Source organism: Equus caballus, chromosome 27 (genome assembly GCF_041296265.1).
Source record: "Equus caballus isolate H_3958 breed thoroughbred chromosome 27, TB-T2T, whole genome shotgun sequence".
NCBI classification, from domain to species: domain Eukaryota; kingdom Metazoa; phylum Chordata; class Mammalia; order Perissodactyla; family Equidae; genus Equus; species Equus caballus.
The window spans coordinates 25344296-25366429 of record NC_091710.1 but is presented as its reverse complement, the minus strand read 5'-3'; the positions used below and the strand labels follow the sequence as shown (position 1 = coordinate 25366429).

Below are 22134 nucleotides of genomic sequence, written 5' to 3'. Positions count from 1 at the left end.
CTCCACTAAGGGTTCAAAAGTTGACTCCTTGCCGAGAAACCTTCCGCACCTCAGACACTAGAGATCTCACACTGCTCTGGACTGGAAAGGAGAAAGCCATCTTTGGTATGCAAACATCCTAAGAAATAAAACCTGGGCTCCTGGAGAAAAGAGTGCAGTGTAGGCCAGGTCCAATTCACAGGGAACACCCATATGTGGAAATCCACCGAGCTTATCCTCAGGGCAGAACGCAGTTTTATAACTCTGGAGCCCCTGAACCTAGCCAATGCATTGTATACTGCTGTCACACCGTACATTAAACTTTTGTGATTTACTGGCTCTCCTGTAAATCAGCCTGGACAATGCTCGCGGCTCATGGAGTTTAAATAAGAACTCGCAAAATGACCCAGTGATTTCCATAGAAATTTACTTTCCATAGGAAACTGCCTGATAAGTTTCATAAAAATTGGAATATGGAAAAAAACGATCAACTGGCTCAAACTTGTAACTCCAGTTTTACTTCAAGAGGATAATATAGATTTATGAAGCCCAGGAAAGAAAGTGGGACCGTAGAGGCTATGGAAAGGATGGGAAACGTCAGAATATATTTATAACCCAAGACATTTGCCCAACACAAACAATGGTCTGTGCCTCCAGACACACACGCGTACAGCAATGAGCAAAACTGGTTCCTGATGGTAACAGGATCTTACAAATCCACCCCTGGCTTATAGCATGGGAGCTGACATACGCTCTCCGTGCCCTGATCTTGGCCACAGCAAACCCAATCCTCCCGCGGGGGCTCTGCTTAAATCCTACGGGTAGCATGTCTTTGCAACTGGGTTCCAGAAGTTTTGGAAAGGGTGGGGAGGCAGGAGTGTGAAATACTCAAGCTCCCTCCCCTTCGCACAAACAGACTTTTCATTTTTTGTTTCAAGAGGATTAGGAAGAAAGGGACAAGGATTAGTCCTAATTTATTGCCTCTGTCAAAAGCCAGGTCTATGAAGGGAGTAAGTGGATTATGAAAAGAAAACAAATGGAGAGAAAAGAGGGCAATGGGTGAACTGCATTCAGTATTTTTATTAATTTGATTTTAAAAGGAAAAGAAGGGATCCGTTCTAACGGTTCACCTTCCTATGAACCCCAGAGGCCCCCGAACCCTGAAGAAGTCCTTCTGCCACTGCTGTGAGGTAGATCAGAGCTGTTCTGCGCGTAAAGTGAGGGAGGCCGGTGCTTAGAGAGCCTAAGTGAGGGAGCCAGGGACAAAACCCCAAACCTTGACTTTCTCTAGCTTTCTGCTCTCAGCCTGGGCCGCCAAGCCCAGAGAGCATCCGGGGTTCATCAGGTCTGGGCGACGGAAGGAATGGGACGAGGGGTGCTCTCTTCACCCTAAGCACACAGCACACCAGTGAGCAAAGTGATGGGTGCCCCACCGAAGCAAGCCGGGCTGCTCTCGGGGGCAGCTGAGCACAGCCAGATCCTCAGATGCTCCGCTGCTGAGGTAGTGGTGAAGTTCAGGGGTGGGGTTTAGAAAACTTCTCCCAGAAAGAGAGAGAGAGGGGATGGTGAAAACCCACTTGGGAAGGACTCCCCCACCCCATCCCATGGCCCAGTCATCAGGTTCTGGAGGGCAGAGTTTTCCAGCTGGGAAACGCCACAGGGCTCATTCTGAACAGAGGCCAGAGGCTTTCCGAAGGTTCTGGATCAATGGAGTGTTGTTTCTTGTCCTTCAAGGTCTAAGAAATTCCCCAGGAAGCCCTGAAAAACGGAGATAACATATCTTGGGGTGAGGGGGCACAGGGTGGGAACAGGGGCACTGGAGGGCAGGGGTGGAGGTCAGGGACCCTGAAAAGCATAAGTAATTACACAAAAGTATTCGGGCTCCACCCAGCCAAAAAAAAAAAACCCACTCCCAACCGCAGCAGCTCTGTTCCTGCCGGAGAAGCACGGCCGCTCGCAGTTCCTCGCTCCCGTTTTCCTTCGTACCAGAACGGATTCTCACCTTTACAACTATCAAACCCTTCAAAGAACCCAGAGCCGAGGCCGAGGGCTCGGGAGGGCCTCTAGGCTTGTGGGCAAGTCAAAACCAGGCCAAGGGGCGGCAAGAAATCCGGGCGGCCAAAGCACTGGGCTCAAAAACCAAAACTCGCGCTCACCAGCCGGGCGGGCTGGGCAGGGGCACAGCAGCCATTGCCGCCGCCTCTTTCGCTTCCACCTGGGGCAGAGCGGGTCGGATGCGGGCAAGGAAAGGGCCGTGGGTCCCATTTTGCTTCTTTCCTTCGCGGCCCCGCTTCTCCCAGTGCAGAAACTCTCCCCAGCCCCATCTTCTCCCACCGAACCCCAAGCTCAAAAACTTGACACAGGAGATGCCGAATGCTTCCTGACCCCGAGCGCCGGCTCCTTCGCCTCGGTTACCTACCCGTCAAGCGGCGGCGCTGCCCGGACTCCGCAGGGCTGGTCAGGGCTGCAGGGGCGCCGGAGGGGTCGCGGGGCCGGAGGCGGCGGCGAGGTGCTCCTCGGGCGGGCAGCGGCCGCAGCGGCACAGCAGGCGGCGGAAGGCGCTGCGGAAGTCCGGGCTGCGGCAATAGATGAGCGGGTTGAAGGCAGAGTTGGCATAGCCTAGCCAGTTAAGGGCGAGGAAGGCCGGGTTGGGAACTAGGGAGGGGCCCCCGAGGGCGCGCACCACGTTGGCCACAAAGAAGGGCAGCCAGCAGAGAGTGAAGGTGCCCATGATGAGACCCAGGGTGCGCAGGGCCCGGTGTTCCCGGAGAGGCAGAAGGCGCGCGGGCCGCCGGCCGTAGAAGGGCACCCCCGCGGGCGCGGCGCACGGCCCCGCCGGGACGAGGGACAGAGAGCGAGACGGAGCCGGCGGAGACTCCTCTGGCGGGAAGCGGCCCAGCTCCCGGCGCAGCAAGCGCAGCTGGCGCGTAGCCACGACGAAAACGCGCGCGTAGACGAAGAGCATCACAAGAAGCGGAAGGTAGAAGGAGACGGAGGAGGAGAGCAGCGCGTAGGGGATGTTGGAGGCGAAGGCGCAGCAGCGCGGATTGGAGTGGCAACGCTGCGCCTCGGCGTCGGCCCCCACGCGCCACCACTTGCTCATGATGGGCGCAAACGACACCGCGGCGGACACGACCCACACCAGGACCACGGCTGCCCGGGCGCGGCGTTTGGTGACCAGTGAGCCGTAGCGCAGCGGGTTGGTCACGGCCAGGTAGCGGTCCACCGCCAAGGCGCACAGGGTTTCGATGCTGGCCGTCACGCACAGCACGTCCACCGAAGTCCACAGCTCGCAACCAGTGGCGCCCAGGGGCCAGTGGCCGGTCAGCGCCAAGGTGGCCCCCGGCGGCACTACCAGGAGTCCTACAACCAGGTCGGCCGCGGCCAGCGAAGTCACGAACACGTTGGTCATGGTCTGGAGTCTCGGCGTCCGGGCGATGGCCACGATTACCAGCAGGTTGCCTCCCACAGTGGCCAGCACCAACAGCGCCCCCGCCAGTGCCGCCGCCCCCGGCATCCCTGGCAGCCCACTGGTGTTGGCGGTATTGGGCACCAGGGTGGGGGCACCCGGCCACGAGGCCAGAGAGCTGTTTCCGTGAGGCCACGGAGCCATTCCCACGTCGCGCGTGGGCCGGGAGAGAAAGAGGGAAGGGGGTCTCCCAGCTCACCCGGCTCAGGGGAGGAGGTAGTGGGGCGTGGGAGCGATTCCCCGGGCCTGGGCCATCTTCTCGAGTTGACCGGGCGCGGCGAGAACGCTAAGCCTCCCCCCCACCCTCTGGGTGCCACCGCTTGGGGTGGGGGGGAGGAGTGACTGCCCTTAAAGGGGCAGCGGCCGATAGTCTCGCCTTGGCGTCAAAAGGGGGATTGGAGCATGGGGAGGGAAGTGAGACGAATGTCTGACTTTTCCTTTAGCCAAATCTGGAGTAACGGACTCCCTAACTTCTCAGCCACAATGTGCCCCCTCCTGCTGTGACCAGCTCCACACTCAGCACAGCGCTCGGTTGGCACTGCTTTCCTGTGACTCTGCACCATGTTCCATGGGAGGTCCAGCAGCAACGCTAGGGGAAGGGTAATGGAAGACCTGCACCCCTTACCTGTCAGAGAAAAAGGCACCCCTCCCAAGCAAAACGACCCTCCTGGCCCCTACTGCTTGAGCGTGGCCCCTAAGATACTGTAGGTTAAGTAACAGAGGGCAGCCAGTCTCCTCTCTTCTCCCAAGACCTCATTCCAATGACATTTGTCCACTTGCCCTTCTTCTGTTTCACTTACCCTCCCTGCCCCTCCAGTTTTCTGATCTTTTTTAAATTTTCTTTTCAGCTACTAGAGAAATTTCCCATTTTCAGGAGTCTTTATCATTACCTGCTTATTTGAATTTCAATTTGGCTCATGTAGCCCGGGATGCTGAGCATTTCAATTTCTCCATCTTCCCCACTTCATATTGTCCCTTCCACACACCTTTCCACCTAGAAAATTTCTAGATAGGACCCTTCTCTTAAAATTCTTCTGTTGTAAAGACATATTAGAAATGAATGAAATGGGGGTGGCCTCGTGGCATAGTAGTTAAGTTCTCGCACTCTGCTTTGTCGGCTGGGGTTCGCTGGTTCAGATCCCGGGTGCAGACCTACACGCTGTTCATCAAGCCATGCTGTGGCAGGCGTCCCATATATAAAGGAGAGGAAGAGGGGCATGGATGTTAGCTCAGGGCCAGTCTTCCTCAAAAAATTAAAAAAAAAAAAAAATGAATGAACGCGTTTGAGGTTGAGGCCCGTCCACCATCTCCTCCAGCTATCCACAAATATCCCATCACCCTCCCAATGGTACAATGTTCTCTCTACTTCCTCGAAGATTTCATTCATGAACTTTTAAAAATGAAAAGACATTGAGTTGGGGAATTTGCATGTCGCATCTTCAAGTCCGTGGGATGATAGGCCTGGTATTTTCACGCCTCATGAAGTCTCTCACTCAGTCCCATCAGAAGTTCCCTTCACCTGAAGAAGCCCAGAGCCACCTTACCCTGCCCTCGCCCAGACTTGAGGCTCGTGCTGTCAGCCAAGCTCTCCCAATCTCTCAGCCAGTTCCTCTCGAATTGGTGGGGGGGGGGGGGGGGGGGGGGGTGCGGTGAGACTGGAAAATAAGCCCCTGGGTTCACGTTGAGGGTCAGGAAGATATGATACCTTTATTGAGTCTTATCAGAACCTGATCCTTGAGCTGCCTTGCTTCCTCCCTTGAAACAATGGGACAAAAGAGGAAAAAATTATCATGGAAAATGCCTCCAGGGCCATGCCCCAGCACATCTCTTTTGAACAGCTCTATATTTCAAAAGAACGCTATATAGTCGCTGGTCTAAGCAATCCCTCTGGGAGGCTGAGCCAGGGGTTGGGAGTTAGAATGACTGGAGGGGAAGTGAGGACCTAAAATTATCCCTGAGGAGAAAGAACCAGTTTCATCTCCCAGGGACCCAGCAGCTCACTCATGAGCAGTTTGTCAGTGGCTCCCAACTGAATGCCTTCCATGCCCATGCAGTATCCCAAGCAGGCCTTTGGATCCACGGGAATGTCTAGTGGGTGGAGGTGAAGAGGCCCGGCCTTTCCCCTCACCCCTCATCATGCTGAGTGGTGCAGGCCCCACTTGGCCTTGATCTTGGCTGCAGCCTCTTGCTGATCATCATGGCTGTCACTCTCAAGCTGGGTTTTGTAACACCCCAGAGTGTTGCCATTATCTCAAAGGAATGTCATAAGATTCTGCAAGAGTAATCTCTGAAACAAATATATGCCATTCAGCAATTTTTTTCCAGGACATCAGAATCAGTGGGGGAAGGGAAATGGGTACCAGAGAGTCAAGCAACTTCAAAGGATGTCGTTGCTTTAAGGGGTGACCTCACTACTCTGAGGAAGTGTGTAAAAATGTTTACATTTTCAAAAAGACAAGATTTCCCAAACCACACGAGTTTGGAAAATGGTTAGGCCAATAACCAAAGGAGACTGTGAGCAGAGGAAGTCCAGGCCCTGTTAGTGAAGGCTTTTATGAGCCGCGAGCAGAGCTCGCGAGGCACCTGCTGCGCTTGCTCCCTGCGCGGGCCCCTCCCTCCTCTCCTGCTCAGTCTGGCCTCCCCTCCCAAGGGCGGGCAGGGAGAACGGCTCCTTCTTTTGCCACTTTGGTCTGTGGGATTATTCTCTTTTTTGCATACTTTTGTGTTTTTTAGTTTAATCTTTTGAGTAATGCATTCACATTACTCAACCATCAAAATATACAAAACACGTGTAGTAGAAAGTTGCCTTCATCCCATTCTTCAACTCCCCAAAGTAACCTCCATTAGTCTCTTGTTTTTCCTCCAGTAATATTTTATATATAAAAAAGTCAATGCAAATATATGTTTTTGTCCTTTGTTTTCTACACAAATAGTAGTAAAATATACTCACTGTTCTGCACGTTGCTTATTTTAACTTCACAATACGTATCTGTGATCCTTCCATACCAAAGCACAAAAGCGTCCCATTTTTTAGTATTCCATTGTATGGATATACCATAATCTATGAAACCAGTTGGCCACTAATGGACATCTAATTTATTTCCAAACCTCACTAATACATGTGGCAATAAATAACTTGCACACGTGTCATTTCACATGTATCTAAGTATATGTATAGAATAAGTTACTACAAATAGAATCGCTTTATCATAAGGCATATACATTTGCAAATTTTAAACATATTGCCAAATTGCCCTCCCCAGACGATGTGCCCATTTACTCTCTTGCCATCATTTTTGATGACCAGCCAGGGGTTGGAGGCAAGTGACCTGCTGCTCTGGGAAGTTGTCCTAATGACTGGCCCCAGGGGAACCAGTGCTGCCTGGTCTGTAGAGGTCATCCAACTCTGGATAGAAGCATATGTTGCCCCAAGAGCATTACTCTGGCCCTGGGCCCCCATGTGACCTTTATTCTTGACCCTTGGAAGCAGGTGGTGAATGTGGGCCTCTGAATCAACTGAGTTCAGGCCCCCAGACTGCTGTTTGTGTGGTGGGGGCTCCCAAGATGCAAGTTGTCCTCTTGTGTCAGAGGGCACAGCAGTCTGTGATGGTCTGTGCCTCAGAATATGTGGTCAGAAGAACCAGCAGAGGCAGCGACTGCCTGGTGTGCAGAAGTTCTAATTCCAGGGGAGTCGTAGCTTGTGGTCGGTCCTCTGCACATCACACCTGGGTGCATGTAGGTGTGTGTCTGTGTGTGTGTTTATGCGACAGGGTAGGAAGGCGCTCAGGGGAGTTCAGGTGTCTGAGGCTTGTACCTCACCCAAGACTACATGCGTGAGAGGTGTTACAGTTTACAGTTCATAATCTTTCCCTCTTGCTTTAAAGTTCTTGGAAGGGAGCAAAACTTAGGTGGAAGTTTTCCCCTCTCTATACCCTGACTGTCTTCTCCAGAGCCTTCTGTGATCATCCATTCCATTTTTGAAATGTCATGCGTATGTGTGGCCTCTGAACATCTGGTTTGGTGTTTGCTGTTTCTCCTTTTGTCACAATTAGCCAGAGGGATAAGATAGTGGTAGCATAGAATAAGAGCTAAAAGGGGTCTTAAAGATCAAATCCAACACCAACATTTTACTGAATTAAAAAACTGAGGCCCAGAGAGGAATCTGAGGCTTGGCCATGATCACACAGTAAAGGCCCGTTCCTAACACGTGCATGGGCACCCCAGAAGCTGGCTGCCTTTCCAGAGCACCTCTCCTCATTCCCTGCCAGGCTGTGGCCAGTGCCACCTTCCAGTCTGTCCTGTGGGGGGCCCCAGAATGGACCACCGCCCCACCCCCAGAACTGAAAAGGAGCCCCCGACCTAAGGCTTTGCCTGTCTTCTCTACCACAGCCTGGCCAACTGTCTACACATCTGATGTTTCCCAAAGAAAGGAGCTTTAAGGGGAGGCAGAGAAGGGGCCTCCATTCTTGGGAAATAAAAAGTCCTCTGGTGCCTACGGACTGGCCGAGGACAAGAACCTTATCCGGGCAAAGAATGGAGAACAGTTAGGGTTTTATAGCAGTGCCTTTTCTCTTAGTGCGCAGTTATCAATGGAAGAAGGGACCAGGAAATGTTTCTTTCACTCCTGAAGTAGGAAGAGAAATCCTTGTTCTAGGCTCTTTGAATGATCATTAAAATCCTTGACTATTGGAGAAGCTGCTCCCCAGAGGCTCGGAAAGGTCACACACCCCACCCAGAGCCCAGACAAGAATTTCTTGGGGTTCAGGAAGTCACCTTTTCCCAGGGAGGTCGGGGAGAGATCAAGCCAGTGGGGGAAGGAGAGAGGAAGAGAATGTGCCCACCAACCCACAGATAAGTCTCTCTGGTTGCCTTCCGTGTCCCCCCTGGAGACTGCTTTGGGTGATATCCTTGCAACCCCTCCCTTTTATTGGGAGAAGGAGGCAGCACGGAAGAGGCAGATCCGCCATTGGATCTGTGGTCTCCTCCCCCACTCTTCCCTGGGAGGAAAGCTCAAGCAAGGCTGGAGCCTACCTGGCTCAAAAAGAGGCTGGTACTCAAGCTAAGCATGCTCGGGTCCCTTCTCTCACAGGAACTCACACTTGCCCCGGGGAAGCAGGTTCTGAGGGAAGGGTGGTTGGTGCTTGGAAAGGAAGAGAGCAAAACAATGAGGACAGTTTCTCCTCCAACGGGGAAGCCAATGCTTAGCATGATTAGATGGGAGCAAGGAGCTGTTCTGCCTGGGAAGACGAAGGAAGTCAAGCCCCACTGTCTCTTTTGGGTGGCCAAAAGCCCATCAGGATAGAATCAAGTCTGGGAGTGGTTAAGATCCAGATGCCGGCAGAGAGGCTGTGGCAGGGGGAAAGGGAAGTGTTTCCTGTTTTTGGAGAAGTCATGGATGGGAAAAATGCCTTTTTTTAATCCCAAGAGAAGGCAAGGCATTTTGCTTCTGGGCGGGATGGGACTGTCTTCCCCTTTCATGATCAACGGGAAACATGAGGAGGAGGAGGAGACATCCTCAGGGCTGCCATTCAGCCCGCCATCACAGGAGGACCTTTTTGGTGGTGGTGTGGCACCCTGGGGCTTCCAGCCTTGCGGTCACCACCCAGCACACTTTTCTCTGTGCCAGTGCCCACACTGGGCATGCTGATAGAGAGATGACTAGGACCCTGCGAGTGAGGGGCTCCCAGCCCCACAGAGGGAGCTGGGTTTCACTTTGTTCTCCCAAAGCAGTCCTGCCAGTGCTGTAGCAGGCAGCTTCGGACAGAGACACTGGGTAGGGTGGCTATCTCACGATGGAGAAGGGAAAGAAAGCAAGGAAGGGCATTTCTTGGGGACACCAAGGTGACATCTTTGATGAGAGCCTGCTGTACCTTTTACCCAGCTCCCATGAGCAGATAGGCCCTTTCCCACCAGTAGTAAGATAGTCACAATTTTATCCTCTGTCCTCCCAATCCTGGGTCACACATCCCGCCTTTCTCAGGCCTGAGTTTGTTCCCAGCAATCCTGGGGTGCTGTGAAAATGTTGCTTCACGGGTGCTCTGCAAGATACTGGCAGCAAAAGGAGGCTGGGATGATCATGTCTCTTATACAAATCATGCTGTCAAGCGAATGGATAAAGAAGAGATGTGGTACATATATACAATGGAATACTACTCAGCTGCAAAACAGAACAAAATCATTCCATTTGCAATAACATGGATGGGCCTTGAGAGAATTATGTTAAGTGAAATAAGCCAAGGAGAGAAAGATAATCTGTGTATGACTCCACTCATATGATGGATTTAAAATTATGGACTAAGAACAGTTTAGTGGATACCAGGGGAAAGGTGGGGTGGGGGGTGGGCACAAAGGGTGAAGTGGTGCACCTACAACATGACTGACAAACATTAATGTACAACTGAAATTTCACAAGATTGTAACCTATCAATAACTCAATAAAAAAAAAAAAATCATGCTGTCAAGCTTTAGTGAGGAGACTGTTCCGGATGACAAAGGAAACGGAGTGATAAGCTGGGAAGAGAGGCCAGTGCTCCTGGTCTCCAGGCTGGAGATGTTCTCCTCTGGCCTCGTCTGGCAGCTTCTACCTTCTCTGCTGGAGAAGGGTTTGGGGGTGGAGAGTAGGGAGATGGAGGTGCAGGGAGGGCTGGAGACTGGAACAGGTCATTAACGTTGATCTCCTCTGCTTCCTGGAAAGTAGTAGATTTCTCCCTGACCCCCTGAAGGAGACAAAAGGGTTAATCCCGTAGTGAAGGAGGGTGTAGAAGTAGAATGGGTGAAGGAGGGTAGAATTCTGAGCTGTGGCGAGTCTGGATGTGGCTGGGCTCCCCCAGAGCGGGAAGGACGGCTTTGTACATAGGGCATAGTTTATCTGCAAGCCCAAAATGAGGAGGTCCAGGAAGGGGTGGGGAACAGGAAGCAAGGAGGAAAAGAATGTAAACAGCGCTGAGAATGTCAGCTCTCTCCTGGGAGGTGAGGGCAGTAGGAGACAGTAGGATTTCTAAAAAGGGTCTTCCTTTTTTGATTTCTGGACCCCATTAAAATATTCCAAATGATGCCATGGACACTTAAGGCCCAGGGCTCTTTTGGCTCCCAGGGCCCTATGAGGACCACAGAGTACCAAGAAGAAATGGCATTTTGAAGGCAAAGAGTCCTTACTAGGAGCAGTGTGGGCCTCCTCCGTTCCTTCATCCCTCTCTCAGGAAGGAGAAAGAGAAGCCAATCAACTAATTGGAATGTGTTTCATGCGGTGCCAAGGTTAGGGTCTGTGGACAAGAAGGAGCCATGGTTCTTGGGAACCAGATGGAGAGCTGCTTACATTTACTTTGGACGGCCAGACATACTCAAAGCTGAGAAACCCTGATGTACATGCCCAGCAGGGCAGAAACTCAGATAGGAGAGCCCTCACATATAGGCACACACACAGACGGACCAAGTGTAATGCGTACACGACACACACACACACATGCAGATAAGTACGCCCCACCATCAGAGTCACACAAACTCAGAGATGCGTACACACAATCAGCGGAAACTCAGAGACTCAGATGTCTACCCTTCCCCCAAAAAGAGTCATCACATACATGTGGCTAGTCACGTGCACCCAGCCTGAGTCCACTCACTCGTAGATGCAAGCCCACACCTCCATAACAAAGCCCAGAGTTTGCAGTCTACATGGGCACGCTCCATCTGTTGAGCTGAGAATAAAACGTCAAACCCAGGGCTGCAGAAAGCTCCACTGCCAGCGCAGAAGCAGAACCAGCTCAGAGGCCCGCACACTAGGCTGCATCTCTCACCACTCGTCTCCCAGTAGTGGTGCTAATGGCACAGAACTTCAGGTCCCGAGTCTGTCGAGTCTGTCGTGGGAAAGTCCTTTTAAAGAATGAAAGGCAGAGCAGCCTAAATTAAACCCAGCACCAGCCTTGCTTGCTCAGAGGGAGCAAGTCACTGGCTAGCCAGTTCTCCACATCTCATTGTCATTCATCCCAGGGAAATTCCTCAGGCGAGTCCTTTTTTTGGATGAGGATGGCTGAGAAAGAATGCTTGCCCTATTGCACCAATTACTCATTCATCTTTCAGCACTAAGTGCACACAACCGTGTGCCAGGCACCAGGCTAGTTGCTGGGAGATACCAAACTATCAGACATCTAACTCCCTTCAAACCAATTCCACTCTAGAAGGCAAGCCTTAAACACGAGAAAAGAGCCACCAAGTGATAAGGGCAGAAGGAGGGACATGAGCATCAGTGACAGCTGGATTCTGAGGAAGAAGAAATCACTTCCAGGTGAGGATGATCAGAAAAAAATTCATGAAGATGGGAATTGGAGTTGAGTGTTACCAAATGATTAGTACTCAGAAAGGCATAGAAAAGGAAGAATGGCATCCCAGATGGCAGGACTGGTATAAACAAAAGTGTAGAGGTCCCAGATTGGCAAGGACTCTTTAAGCTGCTTTGCCTGCCTCGTTTAATATGCCTGGCACCTTGGAAAGGGGGCCCACTGGCATTTACTCACCAATCTCAGCCTCAATCCTGGATGCCTTACCTTCATCCATTCACTCCTAGTTGCAGTCAAGCTTACTTGGATACTCATTACACTGTAGTTCTCACCTCTCATTTTGAATTTAACAAAAGATAATACCTTCCTACTGAAATGGTTTCTCACTCCCAGGCCAGATATCCCACCATGTCTTCTCTGCACATTCTTTCCCCTAGTGACTTGCCCCTGACTCATCCACTACCACCTCTTCCAAGGGTAGCTTTCTCACCTGATTCACCAGCCTAAAAGGACCTTGAGGAGCCTCTTCTGGAAACAATCCCAAGGGAGTCTTTTTCCAGTGAAGCTTCAGAGGCTGTAGCACACCAGGAGGAACAATGGATCAAGAGATGTTGTTAGAACCATTGTCCAGCCTGCTGTTTTAAGGATGATGTAACATGTGATTTGAGGGAGATAGAAAGATACATTCCCCCAAGAAAAAAATAATTCTCCTTAAAATTCCATTATTATAAATGCATGCTTTTTTTTTTAAAGATTTCATTTTTTTTCCTTCTTCTCCCCAAAGCCCCCCAGTACATAGTTGTATATTCTTAGTTGTGGGTCCTTCTAGTTGTGGCATGTGGGACGCCGCCTCAGCGTGGCTGGATGAGTGGTGCCATGTCCGCGCCCAGGATTCGAACACGACAAAACATTGGGCTGCCTGCAGTGGAGCACGTGAACTTAACCACTCGGCCACAGGGCTGGTCCCTAAAAGCATGCTTTTTACTAAAGGTTTTCTCTCTTATTAATATGAAAAGACCTCTGAAAGGCAAATTCTCTTGGTCAGTTACTCCTTAGGGTGAAAGAATTTATAAGATCCTTTCCTGAGAAGAGTTTGCCAGGGGGTGGAGCATGTGAGGACACTAGATACTCTTAGAGATAGAGACAACGGGAGAAATTTCTTCCTGCACGGCACCAGTACGGGCAGTGTTTGGAAGAACGAGCCCTTTGATAAAGGGGAGGGATGGTCCCTTTGAGCAGCTTGTCACAGGTGACGTCTCATATGATAAGCATAACTATTGAATGCAATGGATTGGACTTGGATTCTTGCATGAAACTCTGAAACAAGGAACATTTCTGGTAAAATGAGGGAGAGGAACTAAAGACTAGGTGTCTTGAAAACCGGGCTGACCAGTCGTAACTGTGACTACACATTAAATTAAAACAATAGACCTCTGGAGAGTCAGAGCTGTTGGGGGCTTCGACAGATCATCTTATTGCATCCTCTGCTTTTGCAGATTGAAGTTTAAAGAGCAAGTGATTTGTCTAAGATCTCACAGCCTGTGGCTGGTCCTCAGGCTCTTGACTCTTGGATGTGTTTCTTTTCTACCACACGAGCTTCAGAAATAGAAAGCTGGACATTGAAAATGCTCCTTTCATTCTGTCTTGGCATATTTGAGTTCATTAAAATACATTCTTCTTTAAAATCTCAGCATCGCCCCATGAAGTAATGGATGTAGGCAATGATCGTCAAAAGCTACTAAGACCATTAGGTGCAAGTTGAAGGAGAACTTTAGAAAGAACAGATCAGGCTGACAATACCAATACCCTACTGATCAGCTTTAGTATCACCAAAAGACAGCCAGCCAGACTTTACACACCTCCCAATGTAATGCAATAAAAGTGCATGGCACCTTGACTAAGAAAAAAGAAGAGAAGACTCAAATTACTAAAATCAGAAATGAAAGAAGGGACATCACTCCCAACTTTACAGAAATAAAAAGGATTATAAAAGAATGATATAAACAGCTGTACACCAACAAGATGGATAACCTAGATGAAATGAGCAAATTCCTAGAAACACAGATTCCTACCAAAACTGACTCAAGAAGAAATAGAAAATCTGAATACATGTATAATAAGCAATCAGTAATCAAAACCTCCCAACAAAGAAAAAAAACCGCATGGCTTCACCGGTGAATTCTACCAAACATTTAAAGAAGAATTAATCCCAATCCTTCTCGAACTCTTACAAAAAATTGAAGAGGAAGGAACAGTTCTTAATTCATCCTATGAGGCCAGCATTACCCTGATACCAAAGCCAGACAAACTACAAGATACTACAAGAAAAGAAAACTATAGACCAATGTTGGTTGTGAATATAGATGCAAAAATCCTCATCAGGGGCCGGCCTGGTGGCATAGGTTATGTTCACATGCTTCACTTGGGTGCCCTGGGGTTTGCAGGTTCAGATCCTGGGTGCAGACCTACACACCACTTAACTCATGCTGTGGTGGTGTCCACATATAACATAGAGGAAGATTGGCACAGATGTTAGCTCAGGCACAATCTTCCTCAAGCAAAAAGAGGAAGATTGGCAGCAGATGTTAGCTTAGGCCGATCTTCCTCACAAAAAAAAAAAAAAAACCTCCTCAACAAGCAATAATGTACAACTGAAATTTCACAAGGTTGTAAACTATCATAATCTTAATAAAAAGTAAAAAAAAAAAAAAACCCTCCTCAACAAAATACTAGAAAACCAAATTTAAAAGCATATTAAAAATATTATATGCCATGACAAAGCTTGGGAATGCAAGATATGAAATCAATGCAATATGTGACATTAATAGAATGAAGGGGAAAAAATAACCCCACACATGATCATCTCAACTGATGCAGAAAAAGTTTGATATTGACAAAATCCAACATCTTTTCATAATAAAAACACTCAGTAAGCTAGAAATAGAAGGGAACTTCCTCAACATGATAAAGGTCATACATTAAAAACATCATACTCAATGGTAAAAGACTCCAAGCCCTTCCTCTAAGATCAGGAACAAGAGTAGGATGCCCATTTTTGCCATTTCTATTCAACATATTACTAGAAGTCCTAGCCAGAGCAATTAGACAAGAAAAAGAAACAAAAGGCATCCAAAGCTGAAAGGTAAAACTATCTCTATTCACAGATGGCATGATCTTACATGTAGAAAACCCTAAAGAATCCACCAAAAAAATCATTAGAGCTAATAAACAAATTCAGCAAAGTTGTAGGATACAAAAATCAACACACAAAAATCAGTTGCGGGGCCGGCCCTGTGGCCAAGTGTTTAAGTTCTCGTGCTCTGCTTCAGTGGCCCAGGGTTTCACCGGTTCAGATCCTGGGTGCAGACATGGCACCGCTCATCAGGCCATGCTGAGGCAGCATCCCACATGCCACAACTAGAAGGACCCACAACTAAAAATATACGACTATGTACCAGGGGGCTTTGGGGAGAAAAAGGAAAAATAAGATCTTTAAAAAAAATTTTTTTTTAAAAATCAGTTGCATTTCTATACACTACCACTGAATAACCCAAAAAGGAAATTGAGAAAATAATTCCATCCACAATAGCAACAAAAAAAATTAAAAATTTAGGCATAAATTTAACCAAGGAGGCAAAAGTACATTGAAAACTATAAAACATTGCTGAAAGAAATTAAGGAAGCCCTAAATAAATGGAAAAATATCCAGTGTTCCTGGATTGGAAGATTTAATGTTGTTACGATGACAGTACTACCCAAAGCAATATACAGATTCAGTGCAATCCATATCAAAATCCCAACGGTGTTTTGTGCAGAGATGGAAAAACCTATCTTAAAATTCTTGTGAAATCTCAAGGTATTGCAGACAAAACCACTTTGGTCATACAAAGCAAATTTTAATTTAGCTTATTCTGTAAGATAAACAAGACTAATTTGACCTGGACCACTTCTTGCTTATGCCTCTGAAAATCATAAGTGAAATTTAAACTGTTCCCCAAAATTGATATAAGGTAACCACTAACCAATTCCCTGTCATAAGAAAATTCTAATATTCTAACCAATCAGTGTGAAGAATAAGTCACTGCCTCCTCACTATAGAAGCTGCTTTATAACAATATACCTCTGAACCTCACTCCATGCTTCGGTGGAGTGCTCCCAGTTCATGAACTGTCTTTTTGGTGTGTGCACAATAAACTTTTACTAATTACTACTTCAGTGTTTCATTAGTGTTACTTCTGCTATTTCTAAACTTTTGACACAAAAATTAACTTTTTACAAAAAGAACCTTTTTTTACAAAATTTTAACTAAAATTATAAATGCAAATACAAAAATTAACTAAAAATGGATCAATGACCCAAATTTAAGTAAAACTCTTAAAAGAAAACATAGGAGCAAATATTCATGACCTAAGATTTGGCAATAGTTTCTTAAATATGACACCAAAAGCACAGGCATCAAAAGGAAAAATAGATAAATTGGACTTCATTAAAATTAAAAACTTTTGTGCATCAAAGAACACTAACAAGAGAGTGAAATGACAACACTCAGTATGGGAGAAAATATTTGTAAATCTGTATCTAATAAGGATTTACTATCCGGAATATATAAAGAACTCCTGCAACTCAACAACAAAAAGACAACCAGCCCAACTTAAAAACGGGCAAAGGATTTGAGTAGACATTTCTCCAAAGAAGATATACAAATAGCCAATAAGCACACGAAAAGATGCTTAACATCATAAGTTATCAGGGAAATGTAAATCAATGCCACAGTGAAATACAACTTCGCACCTACTAGGATGGCTGTAATTTTTAAAAATGGAAAATAACAAGTGTGGAGAAATTGGGACCCTTCTACATTGCTGATGGGAACGTAAAATGATGCAGTCACGGTGGAAAACAGTTTGGCCGTTCCTCAAAAAGTTAAACATAGCATTACCAAATGACCCAGCAATTCTGCTCCCAGGTGTGCACCCAAAAGAACTGAGGTCAGGGACTCAGATGCTTGTACGCCAACGTTCACTGCAGCGGATTCACAATAGCCAAAAGGAGGAAACACCCCAAGTGTCCATCACCAGAGGAACGGGTAAACAGAATGTAATATATACACACAATGGAGCATTATTCAGCCTTAAAAAGGAATGAAGGGGGCCGTCCTGGTGGCGCAGCGGTTAAATTCCCACGTTCCGCTTTGAGCCCAGGTTCACCAGTTGGGATCCTGGGTGCGGACCTACCTCACGGCTTGTCAAGCCATGTGTGGTAGGCATCCCATATACAAACTAGAGGAAAATGGGCATGGATGTTAGCTCAGGGCCAGTCTTCTCAGCAAAAAGAGGAGGATTGGTGGCAGATTTTAGCTCAGGACTAATCTTCCTCAAAAAAAAAAAAAAAGATATGAGAGGAGTGATAAAAAGTGAAAATGTCATGGGTGTTGGTCTGTAGAAGGTGATTGTACATTTTTAAATAGCTCCCGTTTACTGACTGCTTACTATTTGCTAAGCACTAAGAGCTCCACGTATATTTCTTCATTACAAGACAGGCACAAAAATTGAGATCTTAGAAGGAGATACGTACAAACAATATTTTAACATAATTTTATCTATTAATAATTCAAAAATTATTTTTTACCTGCTAACAAGATATTATAACTAAAATGGTATGGAAGCTAGGGCTTTAAAGGTTATTCTGATCATAGTGCCTCAAAGTATTTGTAGTTACTCCTTTAAGGCCCACCGTACACCTGCAGAGAAGTTCTTCATTGAGGCTAGAGGATGGAAAATCTGTTTCAAGTACTTTTTTTTTTTAAATATGGTCACCTGAGCTAACATCTGTTGCCAATCTTCTTTTTTTTCCTTCTTCTTCTTCTCCCCAAAGCCCCCCGGTACATAGTTGTATAATTTTTTGTTGTGGGTCCTTCTGGTTGTGGCATGTGGGACGCCGCCTCAGCATGGCCTGATGAGGTAGCATGTCCGCGCCCAGGATCCCAAACTGCAAAACCGCAGGCCACCGAAGCGGAGCGCGAGAACTTCACCACTCTCCACAGTGCCGGCCCCACAGTGCTCTTCTTAATCATTCCGGCCGTTTCTGTCCAGATTTAAGTCAGCTATGACTAGATTAAAGTGAGTTTTTACCTTGTAATGTGGCTGATGAAGGGCTTGTGCTGGGCATGGGAGAAGCACACTCTGAGATGTGCAGTGGGAGCAGAGAGGAGGGCATTAACTCAGCTGAGAGAGGGGGCGGGGTAAAGCGAAGGATTTCTTTGTGAAGTGATGCTGTTAGCCAGATGAAAGAAAGGAGGGCATTCTAGGCAGAGGGAACAGCCTGGAACAGCATAAGCCGAGATCCGGAGGCATGAAGCAGTTGGTGGACTCAGAGAACTATTTGTTTACTGTTGCTGAGTGTAAAGATGGCGAAGAAGATCTGAAGAGGTTTTTTTGTTTTTATTTTATTTTTTTAGGGGGAATGGTGACTGTATTAGAGTTGTTCTGGGCTTGCCTGGAAAAACCTTAAAGAAAAAACAAACTGAACTGAGATACGAGGCTCCTGACCACAAGAACACCTGTTCCTCAATGTGGAAGAGTATCTAATAAAGGGGTTGCCAGGAGCTCAGGCCCCTGGCACTCACGGGTGCAATCCCACCTTGCTACCAGCTAGGATTCTCTGCATGGGTACGGGAGCGATGCTCAGTATCCAGGAAAATGCTGGAGATTCAAGAGGCTGAGTGGTGACCAGCCAACCATTTCCAAAGAGACTCCTAATGTTATCTTTGATGTGGAACTTAACCCAAGAATGCAGATCTGCTCAAGGCACTGACCAGCTTAGTTGGTCTGTTTTGAGGATTCCAGCCCCCTGAAACCAGTGGGAGATGAGAAGCCATCAGATTATGATAGAAAAGATAGAGACTTCCATTTCAAATCTGCTTCTCTGACAGTGACAGATGGACTATCTCCCTGAAGAAAAAAGAAAAGGAATCAAGGAGCTAAGATCGGGAAACATGTGCACCAAAAAGGAAGCTGAAGGCTCATGGCGCCATATTGGAAACCACCAGGGCCTGTATGGGGCACATGTGATGGGACTGAGTATACAAGAGAAGTCCTCCAAATTCTATACCTTCCTAAAGACCTGGCAGAGGTATGAAGACCAAGATGCAGGTCCCCTTCCTGAACAAGGACCCCTCTGCCTGCCTCAGTGAGCACCATGACAGATTGAGAAACTGCATTCTGCAAAGTGAGAGGACCCTCACTCTATACTTGAACAGCTTCAAGGCTGTTGGTTCCCAGTGTCTGTTGTCTTGGTGCTGCTCTGCCTGTAATAAATTTGTTGGTACACTTATACTGTTTTCTTATCCAAAACAGAAGTGAAACTTCATTGACTTTTTATGTGGAACCCAAAAATTGAGGTTTATTGACAGACAGAGAAATAACAGAAATGATTGGGATTCTTCTCTAGGGGCCCTCGGGTTCACAAAGCACAGACTTCATTGTCCTTGCTCCTTGGTTGTTAATCCTGAAACAGAATCTTCAAAGCTGGCTGCGCTTGCTCAGGGCAAAGCAAACTAGAAAACTGGGGAAAGGCAAAGTTTGCCACCAAACAGCCTTGTAAGGCTCAGAGGTTCCCGACTCATCTGAACCCACAAGACTAACCTGCCAATTCAACCAGGGTTGTTTACAGAATGTTAGACCTTTTACAGCTACATTGGTGTTTATATGCCAAATTCACTGCAGACCAGTGGGGGACCTGTTTGGGGTTGACCCGCTCTCCAAGGAAATCTAGGTGAATTGGGGGCCTCTTGGGGAGTTTCCGGGTTCTGTGTAATGAGTCAAGTTTGCCCAAGTTCCTTAGGGCCATTGCAGACAGGACCTCTGAAAGCCCCATATCTGAACAGTCTATCTGCAGACTTTGATGCCCTGCATCTGTGGTCTGCCATTGGGAACAGACTAGAATGAGTCCAAGCTTAAGAATGCAGCAAGTCAAATGGGTAGTTGCTATTTTCTGGCTTGCTTTCAAACCCCCTCCTTCTTGTCTGCACTCTTCCCCCCATCTTCCCCAGCGTCCTAAGAACATTTAAAAAAAAAAAAATGAGGGCAAAAAGCAGAAACCTCCCTCCTGACAGCCCCACTGCCTGTCCCCACCACTTCCCAAACTTCATGTCCACAGACAAGTGTGTCCAACCTCTGTCCTACTGGGGAGGTCTTCTCCAGGGACCATCCCCTCCTCTCTCTTCCCTCAGCTCCCTTGAGTATGAAGGAGGAGGCCTGGGAGGGGAAAGGCAGTGGGAAATCGAGGTATGAGCTGGTCCCCTGCCTCTTCTGGAGCCCTATGTGAGGGCTGTGAGAAAGCAGGCAAGTGAAGAGTAGAAGGGAAGCCAACTTGAATGCCAGCAACTGCTCGGACATTGACGAGGAGGCTTCTCTAGTCACCTCAGGTCAGGTTGCCCAAACTGTGGGGGGTGTGGAGGTACTCTGGAGGCACAGACCAGGGACCTGGTAGGGCAACTGGGAGTGAGAGCCGTAGAAAACACCGGCAGAGGGAAGACCATGCTGTGCTGGTCCACAGCAACAACCAGATCCACCCAGGTCTTGCTCGACCAATTAAGCATCATTTAGGGCTCATTTCCTACTTGAGCTTCTTTGATTGGCTTAGCTTACCTTACTTTCCAGTCACATGCCCAGGCTCACATCTACCCCCAGAATAGAAAGTGATTCCAACGTCATGATGCCATTTAAGACCAGAGGCAGCAGCCGCAGTAACCAGAAAGGCATTCCAGGATAGTGTGGTGGGAGTAAGGAATTCCTGGGCTTGAAGGGAGAGTACTCAGACACCATCGATGATCACCAGGGAAATACAATGGGGCCCATAGAATGGGGAACCCCGTACTCCATAGACTAGGGAATTGTCTTTTTAGCCACTTCTATGTCTGGGGTCCTCTCTATAGGCTTCAAGAAAGAAGTCCCTCCAATGTAATCCTGCCATGACCCCTTCCACCTCCGCAATATAAAAATGAAATGCGACATCTCCATAAATGCCTCCACCCTGGAGAACAAAAAGTCCCTGGCGCCCGCCTTTCATTCCAGCCACTGGTCCCATTTCTCCTGGCCCCCACCCAAGCCCTAATGAGCCACTGAGTACCAGAAGAGGAAATGCCAGCAGGATGGGGGGCCTGGTCGCCTCAGTGGCTCCAAAGCAGAGCTTGCTGGGGGAAGGAGGGCTCTCCTGATGTCATCGCTATTCAAGAGGCTCTTCCTGCCCAGCTCTGAGCAATGGGATCGGCAGCTGGTGCTGGGAGAAGACGAGCCTCTGAGGTCTCGAGCCGGGATCTTGGGGTATTGATGGCCTCTAGAGACCAGATTCCCAGTGGGGACAAGGAGGGCCTGAGAAGAGCGAGACAAGAATACCCATCTCAGTCTGTTCTGTCTGCAAAACAACCGAAGGCCCAATGAGCACAGAACAACCTCCTGGGCCTGGTGAGATGTGCAAAAAGGTAGAAGATACAATAATACCATCACCAAGTGCCATGTTATTGTAGATTACTGAATACACTTCTAAAAAATCGAAATACTCCCCAACTCTCGTGCTATCAAAGGCAAAATAATTTGATGCGATTCAAGTAGGGTATATGCAGGGGTGAGTTAAGGATAGGCGCTAATCCAGGAAGCCTTTTTGGAGGAGGTGAGTTTTTTTTTTTTTTTAAAGATTTTATTATTTCCTTTTTCTCCCCAAAGCCCCCCAGTACATAGTTGTATATTCTTCGTTGTGGGTTCTTCTAGTTGTGGTATGTGGGACGCTGCCTCAGCATGGTCTGATGAGCAGTGCCATGTCCGCGCCCAGGATTCGAACCAACGAAACACTGGGCCGCCTGCAGCGGAGCGCGCGAACTTAACCACTTGGCCACGGGGCCAGCCCCAGGAGGAGGTGAGTTTTGAATTTTGAACTGTTTCCTAATGGTTGAGGGGGCAAAGATGTGTATATGTAAAGTTTCTGACGAGAGGTGTAGGTTACATCCCTGCAGAGAGAAAGGATTTTACCTGGAGAAGGAAGAACGCAAGTGAAAAATCTTCAAACCAAAGATGTCTCTTTGCAACAAGAAATGTCAAGTGTGAGGTGATTGAAGGTTGACCATAATTAATCAGCATGTGATAGAATGTTCAGTTAATCAAAACCCTTTTTTTCTAACAATGAATGTTTAAAAACTCTTTCTTACTCCAATAAGTACAATATCATGCCTATGAAGAATCATGGGATGACTTTATATTTATCCCAAGACATATTGTGGATATCCTGGAAGTTATTTTGTTAAATCGGTTCCTCAGAGTAGGGGAGTTTCCTATAAATAAACATGTAGGACTGAGCTAATGGGAACAGGTCCCCTTACTCTACAAATATATAAACATTCTGGATAAACCACGGCACACA

The 22134-nt window shown here is 47.7% G+C and overlaps 1 protein-coding gene across 2 annotated transcripts; it reads right to left on the bottom strand.

The window, feature by feature from the left end:
* Positions 1 to 1039: 1039 nt before the first annotated feature.
* Positions 1040 to 6340, bottom strand: ADRB3 (adrenoceptor beta 3). Of its 2 annotated transcripts, XM_070252756.1 has the most exons (3): positions 2663 to 6340; positions 2399 to 2555; positions 1040 to 1737 (listed from the first exon to the last, which is right to left on the bottom strand). In XM_070252756.1, the coding sequence occupies exons 1-3, from the start codon at positions 3590 to 3592 to the stop codon at positions 1709 to 1711; spliced, it is 1116 nt and encodes a 371-aa protein (XP_070108857.1). In that variant the 5' UTR covers positions 3593 to 6340; the 3' UTR covers positions 1040 to 1708. The 2 variants fall into 2 exon arrangements, with proteins under 2 accessions (XP_070108857.1, XP_005614864.2); XM_005614807.4 differs by having other exon boundaries at positions 2399 to 6340.
* Positions 6341 to 22134: the final 15794 nt, after the last annotated feature.

What these genes read in the sequence shown, in the direction of transcription:
- ADRB3 (XM_005614807.4), bottom strand. Translation starts at nt 3,592, where the DNA reads ATGGCTCCGTGGCCTCACGGAAACAGCTCTCTGGCCTCGTGGCCGGGT.